Here is a 21,900-nt window from a genome sequence, read left to right on the forward strand (position 1 = left end):
ATTAGCCACTCAGTGAACTTTCTCTTCTCCTCTAGAGCTCTATTGAGTTATTTGTAACCAGATCTCTCTCAGAGGGGCGTGGGGAGGGGCTCCTTCTTTTCATCTAAAGTAACAGACAGAGAATCAGCACTTTGGAAACAGGGCTGAAACAGAGGGGATTATGGGTAATGCTGCAACGATCTGTTTGGTGTTTCAGCCAATCAGAGACAGGCTCTTATATATCTGAGACCTGTGATATATTGATGACAAACAGTATAACAGGGGACCTTTAATATATAACAATTATTTACAAAACATGTCTCTATAAACACACCATACCCCAAAAAGGAGCAGGGAGAAGAAAATAATCGTATATTACCTGCCTCTTTCTCAAAATAAATATGTTCTTATTCACAGCCAATCAGAACATTGCAATAAGGAACCCGGAAAACAGTTAATTTGACCTGGTTCTAATGTCAGCGTGTTGTTAGGCAGATTAACATTAAATGACCAAATCCTGTTCCCCAGAGGATGAACCCTAATTGAACAAAATGGCTTTCATCAACCAACTTGAGGCGTGTGGTGCAGTGGGTTGTGAGTTGGTATTCGGATCAGGAGGTCACAGGTTCAAACCCCACTGCAGTCAGCATGTCGTTGTGTCCCTGGGCAAGACACTTCACCCGAAAATTGCTCCTGTGGGGATTTCCCACAGTATTGAGTATGTAAGTCGCTTTGGATAAAAGCGTCTAACAAGTGACATGTAATGTAATGTAATGTAACTTAGCTCTGAGAAGACAAATTACATTACATTACATGTCATCTTACACACATTCAATACTGTGGACAATCCTCACAGGAGCACTTTGGGGTGAAGTGTCTCAGGGACACAACGACATGCTGACTGCAGTGGGACTCGAACTTGCTACCCCCTGTTTTCGAAGTCCAGCACACTATCTACTATCCACTGAGCCACAGCCTCCAAATCATGTATGTTTGTTCTGTCAATCACTGAAAAGGAGAATAATGTGTCCTCTTTAATAGAAAGAAACGAGACTGGAAAGAGAGAGAGAAAGGTGATTTCCCAAAAATCGACACATACTGCTCAAAGTTATTTAACGTTGTCTTTTAAACATGGGAGAAACAAACAGTACGTAACATTTTATGATACCTGGAAGTACAAATAGGATGATATTCAGGTTCTATACGTTGGTTACCAAACAATTGCTCAGGACTTTAGGTTTATTTCTTGGACAGAATACAACAAATCAAAACATAAAGACTTTACTGGCACATTTACTTCCACCACCTCCCACAGCGCTGAAAGCTCCGTCTTAACCACTCATTTAGGCAATTATTGAGTCCTTAATCAATACATTTCAGAAAACCCCCTGAAGCATGTGTAATTTCCCTCATCCTTGAGAAGCAATCTGTCTAATTACGTCTTGTTTCATGTTACTAATTTCTAGTAAAATGCCAGAAACAGGACTTCAGAAATGGCCCGGATTGAAGTTTAACGTAATTTAAAATCCAGTCCATTAAACTGTACTGGCTCTATATTATCATTTAAAGTGCATGAGATGCTGAGCGATCAAACACAGCGAGTATAGGTTGTGTTTCTTCAGATGTTGTTTTGGCAGCAAACTCTTTAAAAAGACGTGTTGGGAAATCGCCTCTCTGAGAGAATCTTGTATTCGGCCTCCGTTTGAAAAGAGACACTCTGACAAAACACGTCCTGTGATCATTTCAAAAAGAGTAAAATCAGCCCACCCCCCGAAAGCAATTGCTCATAAATCTCAACACAAATTATTCCGGCTCTGGAACAAAGCGATGAATTATTCAAAAACGACTTCTGAGAGGAAGAGCACGGCGCTGAAAACCCCAAAGTAAATACGTAATCAAAAGCCTTCAGAAAGCTCGGCTGTCTAAAAATATGCTTAGACACAGGAATTCTTCCCTTCCACAGACATAATTATACAAATTGCTCCGCGTCTCGTTAACAAGAGAGGGGGGTAATTCGTATTAGCCATTCATAGCCTATTAATCTAATAAACTAGTTGGCTCTGTGTGTGTGTGTGTGTGTGTGTGTGTGTGTGTGTGTGTGTGTGTGTGTGTGTGTGTGTGTGTGTGTGTGTGTGTGTGTGTGGATATGGCTGTGCAATGAATTTCTATTAGATTTGTGTTTATTCCCCTCGTGCTGATAAGGGAGATGGGGGTAATGACTGAACAGGGTTTTTCTGCCACTGCAGACGCATTCAAAAACACATTCAGCACGCAGAGTAAGGGCTATCAATCAGCCTAATCCAATCAAATCCGGTATTTGATGACCCACGAAGAACCTTGTATATTATTTATATCTGTAATTCATCCAATTTCTATAATTTTGAAACACTTTACAGCTGAATTGCGGCTATTTGTATGACCCATGGCAGAGGAGGGGGGTGACTTCTGGTGCCTGTGGGCCAAATTGGCTTCAAACAGGAAATCACTTGGTAACCCGGACAAATAGCCAGTGCTGGAAACTGTTGATCGAGAAATCCCTGAAGCTGACTCTTGCTTCGGATCGAAGGGTTCGACTTAAATCACACTATTGACATGAAAGTGAATTTTACATCAGAAAATGTACTTAGTCTCCCAGGACAGACTGTCTTCATGTGTACAGAATAATCTTCTTTTATTACCCTGTTGTCCTTTTCCTTTTTGCCATTTTACAAAGTAGATTAGAAACATAGCAAGAGTGAGTAAAAGAGACAAGAAGTTAGACATGCAGCAGGATTAAATCCTCCGTCCTTTGGGGTTTATGGTATTTCCTTCGGCAGCTAAGCCTTATCCTTGCTCAACCATTTCAACCATGTTTTAATGTATTTTTCTTTATTTCTGTCTCTACAGGTTCCTGGAAACGTCTTGGAACCGGGTCTAGTTGACCTCCATCAGATCAGCCCACTCCCACCAGTGGCCCCGCCTCCAGATGACTCCTGGGAATGGGATGAAACTGATATGACAATCACAGAGCCTCAAGAAGAAGATCCTGACCTCATGCACAACCTCCCCTTCGAACCAAATCTGCCTTTGGACGGCCATCTATCCAATGGGAATCAACCCAATGGGAATCGTACCAGTGTCACAGCCAACCAGAGTCATGAGATGATGACCCATGTGACTCTTCCTCCTAACAACAATAAGGTATATCAGGTGTACAGCCTCCATAGTGTCGAGTTATACAGACAGCCTCAGTTTCCTTCTACTTCCTCCATGTTGCACAAAACCAAATCAGGAAAACGGAAACAGCACATTCTGCTGAAGAGCCTGAGTAAGGACTCTTCCTTTTCCTCCATCGAATCCCTGCCGGACATCCTGGGTGGTTTGATGCCACCAAGCCAAGGAGGAAACGTTGGATACCGGGATGGGGAGAGTGGTAGAGGAAGCGGTCAATCGGCGAGCAGTCGACGGTCAGAAAGCGAAAGTGGGATCGTAAGTGATACCGGAGACACGGAGACGACGACGACGACAAACTCCGAAATCCAGGAGGAGGATCAGGGAGAAGGAGATGAGGACGAAGAGAAGCAAAGGAAGTATGAATCTGTACAAGGAAGTCATCTGGTTCTGCACAAAGACGGAGGCACCAGGTACAACCAAAGAACCAAGAGAGAGGAAAGTATGAAGGAGAAAGTATGGAGAAGAGATGAAATCAAAAGAAACAGAGAGGACGAAAAGAGGAGGAAGCACAGGAGAGGTGAGGCGGTCGAGATCTTAATCAACGGGCGAGGAATCCTGACTCCTGCAGACTCTGATTCGGACTTTGAGGTAGGAGGTCCTGACTTTACGTCCCGCAGTGACTTCACGGGGTTCAAAGTTGATTATAAAGCTACAGGAACTCCTCCTGCTCTCCGTCGCCAAACATCCAGTCCAGTATTATCTCAGAGCTCCTCGTTGGAGTCCCTTCTGGCTCTGGGTGGGGACTTATTTCCCTCCAAAGACCAGTTGCATCGTAGCGCCTCTTTGGAGAGTTGCCTGGTACCGTGTCGTAGCGGTGAAGATACCGGGGGAAGCATGGCCAGTCTCGGGGAGCTGGATCTGGGGCTCAACAAAGAGATGGATGGAGGTGAACCAGGAAAGGAGAAGATCAACAAAAGTGCTCAAGGAGAAGCGTCTTCTGGAGAGCTGAGCCGAAGAACTCTGGATCTCCTGAAACGTCTGGAGAACATCCAGAGTCCTCTAGTGGCGAACATGACCCGCAGTGTTTCTGACATGACGCTCCGGAGCAGCTCCAATCAGAGAAGCAGACTCCCGGCCTCGCCCTCCCTCGGTGGGCGCCACTCCCCCCTTTCTGGGATTTTAAGATCTTCAAGGAAAGGACCGCCATCCCTGATCAACGAGAGCTCTGCAACAACATCTCTGACGGAGCTGAGCAGCAACGAAGACTCTTCTTTAGGCTCTGAGGATTGTGCCATGCTCGGAAATCAACGCCATCTCTTCCTGGATCCCACAATGTCCGCCAACGCCAACTCAGGACACTGCTGTTACAGGAAACAATGCCAGGGGCACGGCCGAGGAGGGCAAGGGATGGACGAAGCAGATGCGGCGAGTTTGAGTCTGGTCGTGAACGTCTCCTGTAAGTCAGCGTGCACAGACGAAGACGAGGACGACAGCGACCTTCTGTCTTCCTCCACGCTCACACTCACTGAGGAGGAGCTGGGCGTTCGAGACGAAGAGGACGAAGATGAAGGGGAGAGGTTGAGCGGTGCATCGTCTGGTAACGATGATGACGAAGAGGAGATGGAGGGGTCGTATGTTCTGGGGCTGGAGTACATGAAGAGGGAGCTGCAGAGTTGGTTCCGATTTCCCCGAACTTCGTCATCTTCCTCCTCCTCTAAAACAGAGGCAGGCCTCAGGGATGAGCTGCAGTGTGGGGCCAACCTCACCTCCGTGCAAAACAAAGGGCAGCACTGCTTCCAGAACCGCTCAAAATGTGTAGAAAACAACACCAATAGCAGCAACAACAAAACGAAAAGAGACAACAAGGACGAGGAAGAAGAGGAGAAGAACCGTAGGAACGCAACAAGAAGCTACATCAGCCAGTTTGTTGACGACGTGGAGAACGGAAACGTGGACCAGAGCTGTTTGAAAGGGAAAGACGAGGACGACGAGCTCCTTAGAGAGGAGTCCAGTGTGTTCACGAAGAAAGGCGAGTCACTGAGGGAGTCTTACATGTTCGCCAAAACAGAGGAGGCAGATCAGGATGTTGGCGACTGGATGAAAACAGAAGCAACGAATCAGCTTTCTCCGTCACCGTCCTGCGATCTCAATCCCTTCCTGTCCAAAAAGGCTTCCTCTTTAGTCGGACAACTGAGAGGGGAGTTGCCCTGTCAACGCTCCTCCATCCCAACGCCTCCTTCCCTTTCTCCTGTTGAAAACTGCATATCCCAGGATGCCTTGCACAACAGCAGGCCAGAAACCAAGGGGCGGAAAGCCATCACCAGTCAGGAGAAGTTCAAGTTCTCGTCTTTTGTGACGGAGGAAACGAAGAGGGAAGTTCGAGACAAAGAGTCGTCTCGGCCTCCTAAAAAACGGCACAATTCTCACTCGTCCTGCTGCGACCGCCTGCCCTCTTCCCTCCATCCACGCAGTGAAGAGGACGGGAAGAAAGACAGCGTGCATGACTTCGTAAGGGAGATTATTGACATGACTTCACTGGCGTTGAAGAGCAAAGAGAACCGGTCGGACGAACCGAACGAAAACCGGTCCGTCCCAGACCAAAGTCCTGCGTCTGCAAAGATCAAAAACAAGGTACAGAATGAATAATACAGAAGTCCAATTGAGAAATAATAGTTAGACAATCAGTCTGTTGTGGATTTCATTACAAGTCAAACATGCAAATTGTTATAATGCAAATGAAACAGGAATCAAATGAAACAGTTCAGTATGGCTGCAGACGTTGATAATAAATTAATCAAATATTGGATATTTTGCAGCACTTGAAGTCCTGTTTGACCTCATTTATTCAGCACACTTTGAGGACAAATGAATCCAAAAGTATGGCAAAAAGTTATTTCAGTTAATTGGTTCACTGAGTTGGAGTAATTCAATAAATCGCATCACAGATCATAACTTTTAGGATGTAATGACTAATTTCTTGAGTATCCTTTGCGAGTGAAGTAATCTAAAAGCTAATCAGTTTCCAGTCTTCATTTAATGTCTGAAAAGAAAAAGAAATCAGGCAGAAAACTTTTCCCCCTCTTTTGTGAAAGTGTGAAATATAAATACACTTGACGTTTTAATATGCAAATTAACACTTGGATGGTTTGGTAATTGTGTTAAATTACACAAATATATAAATGTACATAATCAAAAAGTTGAAAACCAAACTGCATTTATAACTTTAATCAAACTAAATTAAATCAAACTAATTATTCAAAATAGTTTTACTTAAGTTAAGTGATCAAAACTCTTGATTTGAGTTATACCACTGACTTTAACTATTTTAATTTGTAGAGAAAATTCAAGTCAATTCAATATTTTTAACAACACTCATATTCTTTGACCTGTCACCCATTAACCTCCCTCTATCCATAGTCCTTCCAATCAGATAAGTCAAATTTGAATCAGCAAACTTGTATTTGCTCCGTAGGAGAGACATATACAATGTTTACAGAAAAGGGATAGTGCAGAATAAACCTCAAAAGTAACATAAATTGACTTTCTATTGTTCTTTCTCCTTTTAGTGCATGTCAACGGTCTCCAAAGGCTAAAATCCCAAAGTTCCGGGAACATAGTGACCACTCTCCTGCTTCTATTGGCTAGCGCTCCGACACATTGTACTCGATAGGCTAAGGGGCGGGACAATCTCTAAGCTGTTGACCAATCACAACCAACCCATCAGAGCAGACTGGGCTCTGGTTTCAGACAGAGGGTGAAATTAGAAATGTTATCCTGAAAAAGAGCATGATAGGCCCCCTTTAAATAAAAAGTAAAATAACGCTTGAACTTTTGAAAGAACATCCATAACTTTCATCTGTTTGCAACGTATATGAATATTCCAATTACTTGTATATAGACTATTCTGCACTATTTCTATTATCTGTTGTATTGTGTTGCACTGTTGGAGGAGCCTCAGATTTTCATTGTCATATCTACACTGTAGCTGTGTACAAAGGACCATAAACGCCTTGAATCTTGAAGACGCGTTCTTTACAAAACGTTCTCTCTTCCTGCTCTTTCAGATCCTCGAACACTCCCACCGGCCTCTCCACCTTCGTAAGGGAGACTTCTACTCCTACCTGTCTCTCTCCTCTCACGACAGCGACTGTGGCGAGGTCAGCGAATGCTCCGAGGACAGGAACTCCTCTCCGACTCCGTACAACATCCCGTCGTACGTGACGCCGACACAAGGCCTCCACAGCCCCGACCTGTTCACCAGCACCAGGCAGCAGATGACCAACTCAGCCCCGTCTTCCAGGCAAACGTCGCCCGGCTTTGAATCGAGGAAAAACTTCTGTGCTCTGGATTTGAAGTCGGGAAGCCCTTCCATATCTCTGCCTGCTAGCCCGGAGTTTAGAGACGAGGAGACGCTGTTCTCCGCCTGTACGGAGGAGGTGTACCTGGGCCCGCCTCTCTGCTACAGCATGGAGCTCACAAAGAAACCACCGCGCTTCCTATTGAAGGAAAACCTGGACTTTCTACCCCTGCCTCATTCACAACAACTCCACGACAAACCAGGGGATAGTCAGATGTCTCCCTCAGAAGATAGAGACCACCTGTACTTCCAACGGTCCACAGAGGAATCTCACAGCTGTTTCTCTTCCATCCTGGATCCTTTTCATTTCTCCTTTTCCAGCTACTCCTCTCTCCAGGGGCCCGGCTCCAAACCAAAAGCCGACAGCCCTTCCTCCCTTCCTCCCGCTGGGGACAGGAAGCGAGGTGAGGACCCGAACCTCCTCTGTGATGTCGCTGGAGGAGAAGAAGTCGTGGCCAATACGAGTGTCATCTTGCCGCGAGAGGAAAGGAGTCGTAATGAGGGCTCTCCTTATCTTAATCCCCGGGTGCGTGTCGGCCCGATAGACTCCTCCGCAGACGAATGTTTGGCAGATACTAAAACGCTCGAATCCAATATGGGCGCCGTAATGACCAAGATAAGTGTCTGCGGCTCCGCTACAAATCCCTCAAAAGAGCCAGCCACCACCACACGTATTAATCCCAAAATTAACCGCTCGCTGATGAAAGAGGCCGATAGGGAGGAGGGGGAGAGGCGAGGCGAGGTGGATACTCGACGGGTGAGGAGAGGGAGGAACGGCTCGCAGCAGGAAGGGAGAACAGTGACGGAGAAACAGGTGAGTGTTTCCACGCCTGAGCTGCTATCTGCGGACATTATGCAGGCCTTGATACTGCACTTCACCTCTTTACTCCAGGTGTTAGTCCGAGCCGAGCCCCACAGAGGGGATGAGGCCGCTGTACCTTTCTCTTATTTCCCATTTCTAAGGCCAGACAGATATGAGTAACCTCGTCTTCCTCTTCCTCCTTTCCTTTCCTTCACACTCATCCTTTTACTTTATATAATGTCTTAGTGTATATCCATGCTTGGGAAGTAACAGGATTACATAGGACACAAAACACGTACGTAAAGAAACAACATATTGAGATTACAATACTCTTACAATAAAGAAATATGCATTGTAGGTGAAATTCTGACTGCATTTTATTTTGGGTATTCTGGCTACTTTCGTTCTACTTACTTAAAATATATATATATTTAAATGTAGTTTTGAAACCTGATGCATTTCACAGGAACAAATATCTTGGTTATTTTCTAAGGTCCCTTTGATCTATGATGTTATAGAATACAGTAAAACATCTTATTGATTTTTATTTTCTCTTGCATTTCATATCGAGATAATCCAGAAGTATCAGAAAGTAATCAGGTTACTTTTATATTTTAATACTCAGATTAGTTTACTGAACCCTTGTTCTCCTTTCCTCACCTTCATCTCACCGTCTCTTCGTCTTCACCTGTAATTTCATCTCCTTTCCTCCTCCTCCTCCTCCTCCTCCTCCTGCTCCTCCTCCTGCAGGTAACTTTCCTCCCTCTTAACTTTTCCGCTGTCTTCTTCCTCTTCTCAGTTTCTATTTAACCCCTCCTCTCTCCAAAACAAATCAACCTGATCAAGAAACACAGAAAAAAAAGAAAAGAAAAAAAAAAGAAGAAAGGAAGAAGAAAAATAAAAAAAAGAAAAAAAAAGCTGTAAGGAACAAGAAACATATCCAAGGCCCGACAAGAAAAAAATGCAAAGAAAAGAAGCACTCCTATGAAAAAAAACTCGCACCCCTCCTCTTCCTCTCCTCCAGTAAAGAAACCCTCAAACTTTTCCGCTGTCTTCTTCCTCTTCTAGGAGAACCCGAACAGGAAGAAAATGGAACCCCTCTTCCCCCCCCCTCCCCCCCCTCCTCTCCCCCCCTCCTCCCCCTCATCCCCTCCTCTCCTCTCCTCCTCCCTCTCCCTCCTCCTCCTCCTCCTCCTCCTCCCCTCCCTCAGGTGTTAAGAGGGGATTTGCAGACTTCTAAGCTTAGTAGTTAAAAGGTTAAGGTCCACAGAACAACATCAGCATAATTACTATCAGTCAGATTTCATTAGGATTCATCAGCGAAGAGCGTTCCCTTTTCGCTGTGATCGTTCACTTCATCTCATCTCTGAATTAGCGTGTTTGTGCTCTTTCTAAGTTTTATTTTTCCAGATTAGACTCTTTTTCACCGTGTCTGCAACCTTCCTCTGTTCATCAACTGTGTTACTCTCAAACAGGAACACGGAGGTTGTGATGTAGTGCAGACTACCTGGTTCTCCTCACAGTGCATGTCCTTTGTGCTTTTTACTGCAAAGTAGTGTTGTCACGATACCAACATTTTGGTTTCGATACCGATACCAAGTCAAGAATTGCGATTCCGATTCTTTTTCGATACTTTTCCAAAAAAAAGGGAAACAGTCTTTATTTCACACCAGAACCATAACACAAACTTTTAAACAATGAGAACAATAAACAAAATAAATGACAATAATTCGTATTAAATCAAATTAAGCATCATGTCAAACAACTGTTTTATAAAATATAATTTTTTTAATATTTTATTAACATGTAATAGTACATTAATATAAATAATTATTGACAAAATGTATATTGCAGATGTTAGCCACATTGGTAAGCTAGCTAAAAAGATAGCCATATTAGACAGTTATCATTGCCATTAATTGCCTCGTCAAACTACGAAAACGTTCGTTTGTCACAAAATAAATTACACTTGTTTGACTTAGATGTGAGGGCATGGGCTGAGCATGATGTAATTATGTTATCCATCACATTCGCTAACCTGTCTGTCTTTAAGTTCTTTAAACAGCTCTGGATTCCGGTCGGCGGGTGCTTAGCCAAGTCTGATGTGTTGGCTCCCTTGGTTTGCAGGGATCTAAAACATGTCTGACAGACAGGCCTCGTGTTGTCCGTAGGCTTGCCCTCACTGTCAGAGATATCGCTCAAATACTTCCACATTTCGCTTCTGACGTCTTTGTTGTCAACAAGCCGAGGCGCAGCGGCAGTTGCACTCCCACTTGCAGCCATGCTTCTCGTTTTCTCAAATGCTCTGGCAGCTAGCGCGTGGCTGAATGCACGAGAGAGGGGAGGGACTTAGAGCGTGCTTGAGAGGGAGGGACTGCAGGCACGGCTGCAGTGCAGGGAGAGTGAAAGCAGAGCGCTGAACACACACGGCTCTTATTAAAACGGTGCTTTCTCACCGGAGTACTTTTCCCCGTCATTCTTAAAGTACCGATACTAATGAAACGGAGGAATCGTACCGTTTTTAACGGCAGGGTATCGCGGTACCTTTCAAGTATCGGTACACCGTGCAACACTACTGCAAAGCACCTTCAGGTGGTTGATCAGTCAGATCTCTGCACCCCACAGCGATAACACCGTGTACAGAATGAACCAGGGGTGCAATACACTATCCAAACACTTAAGTATTGCGATATAAATAGTTATCATATTTGAAGCAGACAGTGGCTCAGATTTCACATCAAGTAGATTTCACACATTTCGATAATGCAAACGGGATCCTACTGTTCCGATTGGATAAAGATTTAATGCATTTAAAAGATATTTTCAAAACAGATTACTAAGAACGTGTCATTTTGTGCATTTTCTGGTATTATCGTATTTTTGAAGACGTTTTTTTTTCGATTTATCTTTGAAATACTTTCTAGAATTTTGAGGTTCTCATACATTTGGAAATATATCATTTTTTTCTTAAATTTGATGCATTTAAAAAAAATTAAAGGTGACCATCGTTTCTTTTTCTGGGATTCATTATTTGGTCTTTTTCAAGTAATTAATTTAGAGATTTAAAAAAGACATCTTTCTAAAATGCTGATGGTGTATTTTTTGTTTTTGTGTTCTGTTTTTGAGAATTCACTGATGTTCAGTTTGGATTTTTCCTTTTGCACTTTTGAGATTCTAATGGTGTTGTCATGGTTTTATTTTCATTTGAGTCTCACTTATGGCACCAAACCTGCAGTAGCTTTTCTGTCCCAACATGTAAACATTGTTTTCCCATTAGCTCATAAATTAATTCAAATAGCGTTAAAAAATAGACCAAAGAAAATATAGGGGTGGATGTTCTTCTAACACATGTGCAGTCACTCTGGTGTGTGTGTGTGTGTGTGTGTGTGTGTGTGTGTGTGTGTGTGTGTGTGTGTATATATGTGTGTGTGTGTGTGTGTGTGTGTGTGTGTGTGTGTGTGTGTGTGTGTGTGTGTGTGTGTGTGTGTGTGTGTGTGTGTGTGTGTGTGTGTGTGTGTGTGTGTGTGTGTGTGTGTGTGTGTGTGTGTGTGTGTGTGTGTGTGTGTGCATGTGTGCATGTAAGCGTGACTGTGTGTATGTGTGTATGTGTGCATGTAAGCGTGACGGTGTGTGTGTGTGTGTGTGTGTGTGTGTGTGTGTGGTCTGGCATTACTATACTTGTGGGGACCTAAATCTGTTTACACAGTCACGTGTGGGGACTGGCTTCCCTTATGGGGACAAATTGGAGGTCCCCATAAGGGGAATCATTAATTTTAGGGTGAATACTTGGTTAGGGTTAGGTTAAGGGTTAGGCATGTGTTGGTTATGGTTAAGGTTAGGATAAGTCTCCAGGAAATGCATGTAAGTCAATGTAATGTCCCCTGAAGTGATGTATACATGGTGTGTGTGTGTGTGTGTGTGTGTGTGTGTGTGTGTGTGTGTGTGTGTGTGTGTGTGTGTGTGTGTGTGTGTGTGTGTGTGTGTGTGTGTGTGTGTGTGTGTGTGTGTGTGTGTGTGTGTGTGTGTGTGTGTGTGTGTGTGTGTGTGTGTGTGAACTCTCAGGGCTGCTGGGTGCACGGGGAGCGATAATAGCTACACAAGTCTTTACAAAGCGATTAGTCGTGAACCAATTAAGAGACGGGGTGGAGCTGCGAGAGGATTGTTCTCGGCCTGATGCTCCTTGTTTTAATTTGCAACTTTTCATCAGTTTGGGCTGAGAGGAAGAATAAGCCGATTAGAAAACAAAGACAAACAACGCTTCATCCCGAGAATGCTGTTTTGATGTATGCTTTTGTTTCCTCTCTCGTCTCCACTTTTCTCACTGAGGAAATCATGTTTCTTATGTTCAGCTGTATCGTGGATCTGCCGCCATGTGACTTAACAATGTCTCTGTTGTCTGTCACTGTTTTATTTACTCTCCATGTCTTTGTTGTTATTTGTTTCCTCTCTCAGCCAGCTGTCAATCAAACCCCCAGAACAGCACAAGCCTCAGTGAGACCGCCCACCTCCAGGACCCGGACCGTTTCAGTGAGTTCACACACACAATGAGTCATCGCTGGTGTTTCTAGCATCGTTAGCATCCCTTATGGAGACTTTAGGTCACAGTGGAGCTCCTGCAATCAACCTATCAAGCGGTTCAACTACTCACACTCAAGAGTCGGCTTTCACACACACAAGAAGTCATTTCTGGTGTTTTCAGCATCCCTTATCGATCACTCGACACTTTAGGTCATATTATGGTGGAAGTTCTTGCAATGACCTGAGTTTTTAAATTGTCTTTTGCACAAGAGGCGCACAGCATGCAGAGAGCAATGTCTCTACAGAGTGCATACTCCAGGGGGTCAAACTCAAACACACAGTGGGCCAACATTAAAAAATGGGTACTAGTGGAGGGCCGGACTGGTTCAATGTTTATTGCAGAACGTATTGAAATGAACTTATTGCACATATTAAACCTGGAACTAACAAAGCTTCAATGATTGCCTATAAAAACAACATTAAACATTAAATAATCAGCTGCATTCATTTCTTATGGCTCTATCTGCAGCTTTCCCAGAGTCATTTCTTATGAGTACATTTTCCCACAGGCCAACAACAGCTTCAACAAAACTATTCCCCTCAAAGAGAAAACCAAACATGCCCTGTTGTCCTGAGAGAAAGTGCAGAAGGAAGCATCCATTAAACTCAGTGTGCTGCTCTGTGATGCTAGCTCAGATACTTGGCATCTCATCTTGGGTGCAAGGTCATCAATGTTTGGGCTCAGGCTCTGAGCGGAGGAGACCCTCAGGAGTGAAGGTGTGCGTGCAATATACCAGAGGGCCAGATCTAATAGGAATTAGAAATTATCCTGCGGGCCGAAATTAAATCCACCAAGGGCCTGATTTGGCCCCCGGGCCTCGAGTTTGACACATGTGGTTTAGTCCTGCTCAGTCATCAGATAACTGACTCTCCATCACTCTGTCAAAGGACAAAAGACCCATGGTCAGGTCAAAGGTCACCCCTTTTGTGGTCAATTGACACCTTGTAACTACTCATCTACTTGTTCTATCTCAAATATATATTGACCTCAGCCACATCATAGACTCTGTGCTTTACATTCATGAACACAATGTACAACAATATCAACAAAGTTGTCTTTTTTTAATTATTACTGCCGATTCTTATTCCATATTTTATTCCTTCTTATTCCATTTAAATAAAGTAAATACTGTTATATTTTTTTATATTTTTCTAGTTCTCTACCTGTGTTTTTAAGTCTTGTTTTACTTTAAAGTATGCACCACGACACCAAGTCAACTTCCTCGTACGTGATAAACCTGATCCTGAATCTGAAATACATTCATCGACTCTATTTGTTTCTCAAAACGATATTATTTACACAGCAACATAACAATGTGAAAACTGAATGGAGCTTTCCTCACAAACCAATCTCAGGAAGTCAGGAGTAAAAGAAAGGCTGCTCCGGTCATTCAGTAATTAGTTTGTAATCTACGACATGAGATCTAATCCTTCCTGCAAACATCAGGCTGTGAGTCGGCTGCTGGAGTGAACGCAGGAGGAGGCAGACTCTGTCACATGACGCGGGGCCTTCGAGACCACTTTGATTGACAGCTTTGACTCTGAATCAGTGTTTCAACAGTTCTTAGTAATCTTTAGCTCGCGTTCAAAGGGCTACACTGATGGAGATGTGATTCGTGTCTCTCGTGAATATTTCACGATATGACTTTGATTTTTTTATCCCGTTAGGATTTGTTATATCATTTCAAAAACTGTGCGTGTCTACAATTTCTAATGTATGCTGCAAACAAGCAGTGAGTTTGTTTTAGTTCGTAACATCTTTTCTATTTTTAAACGCAAATCAAACCAGGAAGCTGCTGAACACGAACAAAGGCCATCAGTGACACAAGCTGTGTGTGTGTGTGTGTGTGTGTGTGTGTGTGTGTGTGTGTGTGTGTGTGTGTGTGTGTGTGTGTGTGTGTGTGTGTGTGTGTGTGTGTGTGTGTGTGTGTGTGATGTGGCCGCCCTATGGGCTCCTCCAGGGCGAAGCAAAAGCTGCTGCCCCCAGACTCTCCACACACTCATACACACACACATCACACATCCCGGAGGGCAGGGCATGAGAGTCCAGGTAGAAGCTGACAGCCCAACAGCTGCAGGTTAGACAGACATGTTATACACACACACACACACACACACACAACAGAGGACAAACATGCATACACACTAACAGGTAAAGAAACACACACACATGAAAGTGGAGAATCAAGCGCTGCACACGCACGATGCATGTATCCCCACGACAAAGGACTCACAGACACACAGACACACACACACACACACACACCATATTGGTGATGCGTACAGCTGGTCCTGACCCCCATGGCATGCCCAAGTCTAGCCCACCTGTTCACACACACACACACAGACACACACACACACACACACACACTGTACACAGACACAGGTGCAATTAAAGCAATCATGAATGCGGCTCATGATGTGCTCTGTGACCCAGACAGCAGAAGGTCTGCAGCAAACACACACACACACACACACACACACACACACACACACACACACACACACACACACACACACACACACACACACACACACACACACACACACACACACACACACACACACACACACACACACAGTGTTCAGGTTTCATCACTAAGTCATGTTTTATAGTAAAATATTCAGAACCGTAGACGGCGTATCTATTCATGTATGTCTGATTGGATGTGGATCAAACTTAAAATAAACTCAATACATTATAACATTATAAGAATAAAACTATGCAAATGTTATTATGTTTGAGTGTAGACCTATTCCTATTTACATAAACATTTATAAGTAAATATGTATTGAGCAGTAGAATAAAACGGGTACAAACATCATTAAAGCTTCTTTTTTGAAGTTTCAGTGATTACCTAAAACAGCTGGTCACTGCAGTCCTTGTCAAAACAAACAGGAGGAAGTAGTGCATTTCTTGAGGGACTATTTTCTAAGGCGGATTAATTCACAGTTGTTTTGTATTATGGGGCAGCAGGACAGTGTGTGTTCAAGGTAACGAAAGGACATGTAATGATGTGTTTTTTGACCATCAATTGAACGATGTGACACAGAGGAAGATATACAGTGTCAGGCTGTAACACACACACCATTTTATGTTGTTGGTACATACATTTTGTTTTGTATTTGTTGAAAAGAAGAAAAAAAATCAGATATAACAATTTAATTTTTTTTTATTTTTTTTTTTATTTTTTTATTAAATGAACAAAATAAACGCAATTTGTCTCAAAACATCAAATAAAAAAACATTTTACAAACATTTTAAAATATAATAAAATATTATAATTTATATAAAACCTAAGATCTAAAGTAGGGATATCACAAAAAAATAAAAAACAATCTCCAACATATTGTGTCCTTAAAGCTGTCTCATACTGTATACCGCTCTGTTAAAGTTATCAAATGAAGACACAGACAGTCTGGTGGGAAGATGTCCTCGTATAAAATACTGTTGTATTTCTGATTAAAAAAAAGCCTCTCTCTTTCCATCCATCCAGAGACTTCCAGTGATGGGATCAGGGACCTCCAGGATCCAGATGTAAGAAGGGGTCTTCCTCCTTCCCCTCCCCGATGAAGTGATCTCTTTCCTGGCCTCGTTTCTCCACCCCCTCCCCCCTCTCTGATCCCGGAGCCTCGCCTTCTGAACTCCCAAAATCTCACTGCTATAACCGAACGGATCTTTAAGAAACTGGAAGGAAAACTCTCTCCTGCAGTTTCAGGGTTATATATCACGACACAGTGATACTGGGTCTGATTTATGAAGCATCTTTTAGGGTTTGGCTGTGTATGTGTTTTAGTCTGCGGGCAATATAAGAGCTCAGAGGAAAACAATGTGGTAAAAATACAACCAAGAAGCATTTAAATGTGATTTAAAATGGCATTAAATAGGGGATAATATGCTGTATTGAGTGGACGATTCAACAGTTTCCGGATGGATTGAAGGCAGAGAAGTTGTGAAAATCACTCAGAGGACTTGATTAGTTTTTAGCAGCTGTAGATATATATTTAACATATGAGTCACATGTTTTTATTACATACAATTAGGCTAAACAGGGGAAACAAATGTGCTCTTTTTCACACTTGTTCCTCTGCTCATGTCTTCATGTACTTCAGTGTTGTTCTGCCACTTGGATCCATCTTCAGTCAGTGTGCATGACTTCCTGCAGTTGGGTACACCTTATCTTTCACACACGGCACAAGTAGCATGCAACTCCCTAACACATAACACCTGGTGAGATGATTCATTATCTGTGGCTGTGAGAAACTACTTAGATTTGTTTTGCCACCCTGTGACTTCTAAATGTCGTATGACTCGGTACATAAAGTGTAAACGGCGTCACACAACGGCCAGGTCTTGCTTCTAAAAGTAATGGGGAAAAATGCAAATGTGTTTTTGTGAGTTACATAAAAACAACGAATATTAATACTTGGCAAAAAGCCTCGTATTTGTTGGACTTAGATATATATAGATACAGAGATATAAAGAGGCCATGAGTTGTATTCAACTGTAGTTATAGAAGCTTAAACTGCAGAAGGTAAACTGTATTATCATTTCTGTAAAAGCAATACTGAAGAAAATCATTGCCAGACTGCTTTGATTTAATCGTGCACATGTAGTAGTGAAACCCCCAAAAATGCCAAACCTAAAGACAGATCAGTTGTGTATCTACACACCTAATCAATATATATACAGTGGGGCAAAAAAGTATTTAGTCAGCCACCAATTGTGCAAGTTCTCCCACTTAAAAAGATGAGAGGCCTGTAATGTTCATCCGAGGTACACCTCAACTATGAGAGACAGAATGGGGGAAAGAATCCAGGAAATCACATTGTAGGATTTTTAATGAATTAATTGGTAAATTCCTCGGTAAAATAAGTATTTGGTCACCTAGAAACAAACAAGATTTCTGGCTCTCACAGACCTGTAACTTCTTCTTTAAGAGCCTCCTCTGTCCTCCACTCGTTAACTGTATTAATGGCACCTGTTTGAACTCGTTATCAGTATAAAAGACACCTGTCCACAACCTCAAACAGTCACACTCCAAACTCCACTATGGCCAAGACCAAAGAGCTGTCAAAGGACACCAGAAACTAAATGGTAGACCTGCACCAGGCTGGGAAGACTGAATCTGCAATAGGTAAGCAGCTTGGTGTGAAGAAATCAACTGTGGGAGCAATTATTAGAAAATGGAAGACATACAAGACCACTGGTAATCTCCCTCGATCTGGGGCTCCACGCAAGATCTCACCCCGTGGGGTCAAAGTGATCAGGCTGGGAAGTTGAAGTGTACCTAGGATGAAAATTACAGGCCCCTCTCATCTTTTTAAGTGGGAGAACTTGCACAATTGGTGGCTGACTAAATACTTTTTTGCCCCACTGTATATGTATACCTTAACTGGACGAGGACATCTCCTAGCTGTGGGAATTATAACTTGTATTTTGGGAGCAAAGATGGAACGAGAATGTGGAAGTTCAAGAGATGAGTTTGTTGGATTGGGGAAAGGTTGGTTAAGGGACCGAGAAAGGACAGATAGTGTTGGTGAGTTTGGAGAACGTGTTGATGGAATAGAGAGGTGCAGTAATGAGTCCAAAAACCCGAAAAGAGGTAGCATTTTACCACTTCTGCTTCCCTCGTCTCGAGGTCGATGGTTTTTTGAACGTGTTTGTGGTTAGACGGCTGAAATCTGTGGTTAACAAAAAGAGAAGAGATTGTCAAATGTGGTTATAGGACATAAAATACTCCACTGAAGAATGTCCGAAGCTTCGTGACATAAAATGCTTACAAGTGACTAAATAAACTACTAAACGTCATAATGCCGAACATTAGCCGCCTTTAGCTTAGCGGTGGTGATGCACATGTGATCGCGAGGTAGTTCCTTTATAGCCGTTCGCTAGCTTTGTACTTCTGCTGATTGCATGTACCTTTCAAAAATTGTAAAGTGGTGCTAATACGTAGAAAGTATCCTGCTTCCCCAGTTGGGAAATCCCATTGGCTTTTTTGACGATGGAGCCCTTTGCGATGCTTACCACCGGACGTCATCGCTGCACCGCTCTATTGAAGTGTCGTAGAAATACTTTTACTTTACTTGAGACTCTTCGGTCCAATATGAGTAAACCTTTGAAGAGACAGAATCGGCTAAGGTTGTGAACCCTTCAGGTGCAACTTTGTGATGAATTCAATAACTGTATATGTGACAAAGACTACCAAAACAACACCTTCTTCTTGAGGCAGGAAGTCGTGACAGAGCAGTGGTTAATCCTCTGTAGACCGCTTTATTCAAAGATGGTTCAGCCTGCTAGTACTGTGCAAGGTTTTAAAAAGGCGAGGTCCTTTCCTGAAGGATCCTCCAGGTTTAGGTAGGACATGCGATATCGTCTCCTCAGACCAAGAACATCTTTCCTTTATAAGCGTTCTAGGTCAGACCAGAAGGCAAAGTTACTACTTACAACTTTGGTGGTAACTTGACCACGTGTATAGGCTAACAATGATTGGAGGAGGGAAGAAGTGATTCCTTGAAAATGGTCAAAAGTCTTTGGCGATACCAACCAATATATGAAGAGCAACTTCTTGGTGGTACCCTCAACATTTTCAGACTTCCATGGTGATGAGAAGTACCTGAGAGTACCATGAGTTGTCTTTTCTGATGCTTTGGTGAATCCTCTCATCTCATTTGGGGAAACCATGTTCATCCTGCAATCCTTCTGATATGTTTAGGCTGTCAGGATAGCACAGATACTTCATGTGACCAAGCATCAATCTGAGTACCTACATCTGTGGAGGTTTGGTGATGAAATACAGGGTTTACGTTCATACCTATACGCCCACTTTTCCGGTTGATGAAGTCATCGATGGAAATACTATCCACGCCCATCAGGTCAAACGTAGCTCTACCTGTGAACTAAATATTCCCCTCTTAGCTGGCAGTATGTCCGCAACATGAGGGTTGAAGAATGAAAAAAGACAGGATTTTATCTATGCAACACGACCAAAGTTGGCGAAAGCTGAATCGGTGTTGTTGAGGTTTGATGAGTGTTGGTGGGGTTATAATACTGCTGTAAGTAAGTACACCATGTGTTGTTTTAATTTTCTAGAGAACTGGAGGATTAGCAGTGACGCTGGGGGTCGGGTCGGTGTTGAGAAGGTGTGCGTAGGACAAAAATAGGGTTTGAAATATCTCAAATATAATTGTGTGCCTTGCTCTACTGTTACTACTTCTACCTTTTCCTTTTGTTATTTAAAAACCACTGCTTTCTTTCCCAGTTAGGTGATCAGAAACATGCAACAAAACACAAAAACAAAAAGCGCAAGGTTCAAGATGTGTATATATGTAAAAGTGTGAAGCCTTGGTGTAAAATGCAGAGGGAGGAATGCTTGGTGTTGGTGTTTATTTAACTGTGTATGTGACCTGTGATGTGGAATATCATTATTATTAGTATTGGCCATAAGAGCTTGACTGCATGGTTCCTGCTAACTACAATGTAAACCAACTGTTGACAAATAAACTTAATTTATTGGGAAAAAATGGCTGTTTTACTGGATTTTCTTGTCCTTGTTCTTCTTTGTATTTCTGAGGTACTTACTGAAATATCAAATGTACGCTTGAAGTGAATTCACTTGCCATTGCTTCAGATCTGTGGTGTGAGGGCACGGCTTGATAAGAAGTATCAAAGTTTGATCAAATAAGAAAGCTTATAGTTTAAAATAGTACAAATCTAGGAAGAGAAATTCAACAAGCGGCATGCAGACTCACTAACGAACCTGATCACACCATATTAAGATTTGATCTTGATTGACCAGGTGTGTGAGTGTTGACTTTACATTTTGGACACATGTCTGGCCTTCAGAGGACTTTCTTGTGTCTTAGTTCCCCACATCATCAGAAATGCATCATTAACATTTGTAACACTTTATTTTGATAGTCCATAGTTAACACTCTATAAGTCATCAGTTTGACATTCAACAACACTGTTTCAACAGACAAGTAACATGCATTCAACTAACTGCCAGTAGAATATACATTAAGCATTAGTTGATGATCAACAGATAAGCAACTTTGATAGGTTCTCAACTGTTTTCACTTTAATTGGATAGTCCTAACACATGTCTACAAACGCTTAGTGGAGAACCTACTAAAACAACACACTCTCACTCCCTAAGCGTCCAGGAGCGACGTTTGGTCAGTGTCCGTGGCGTCCAGTTGTGACGCTCCTAGGCTCCTTCAGCATCATAAAGGGACGCAAATAGCTTTCAACTGATTGCAATGTATTCCCATCTGCGGCGGGATTTGACGCTCATGGAAGCACGGCATTCGTTTGTGTCGGCTGCCCTTAAAGGCAATGTGAGCGTCCATTCCCATTGGATAACGGAGAATTGTAAACCCGGAAGTAAGTATTCCTCTTACTGTCGATTGATTTTACAGTGATATCTGCACTACTCATCGACTAAAACACACCAGATTATCCTTGTTAATTACACAACATTGATTGGTTTAAATTGTGTGCAATGCTTTTGTATTTTTCCCCTTCGATTCGGAGAAACAAATGTTTTTTCTGAGTAAAGGATGGCAGAAGACACTACACTACCCAGAATCCCCAGCTATCGTTTAATGTAATAGTCAACTAAACTCTAAAGTTGCTTATCTGTTGATCATCAACTAATGCTTAGTTACTTGTCGGTTTGAACGTTGAATGTCAACTGACACATGAAAACTGATGCACTGTTGACATGCTACTAAATGTCAACTGATGACTTATAGAGTGTTAACTATGGACTATCAAAATAAAGTGTTACCTTAACATGTTGTTGATCCTCCAAAGATGTATTTGTCTGCCCTTAATCAGACCTGAGATGTCCTGCTGAAACACAGACGGGCCGTTTGAACTGCAGAGGAGATGAAGTACGATTGAAGTCTGACAAAAGTGATTGGACGCGATGATAAACACACACTTTGGAGATAATACTAAACATTAAATACTGTTTACTCCATCAGAGGGAGGTCCGTTTGGGGAACAGGAAGAATCTGGTGGTGA

At 42.7% G+C, this 21,900-nt stretch overlaps 1 protein-coding gene across 1 annotated transcript; it reads left to right on the forward strand.

Moving 5' to 3' along the window:
- Positions 1-2,865: 2,865 nt before the first annotated feature.
- akap6 (A kinase (PRKA) anchor protein 6) lies at positions 2,866-17,651 on the forward strand (the record flags this gene model as incomplete). Its single annotated transcript, XM_034239427.1, is given in 4 exon segments — positions 2,866-5,763; positions 7,197-8,303; positions 12,744-12,818; positions 16,367-17,651. Coding segments are annotated over 4 exon segments (4,125 nt in total), but the record flags the coding sequence as incomplete, so codon positions are not given.
- Positions 17,652-21,900: the final 4,249 nt, after the last annotated feature.

The sequence above is a fragment of the Gymnodraco acuticeps genome, unplaced genomic scaffold, assembly GCF_902827175.1.
Source record: "Gymnodraco acuticeps unplaced genomic scaffold, fGymAcu1.1, whole genome shotgun sequence".
Taxonomy (NCBI): Eukaryota; Metazoa; Chordata; class Actinopteri; order Perciformes; family Bathydraconidae; genus Gymnodraco; species Gymnodraco acuticeps.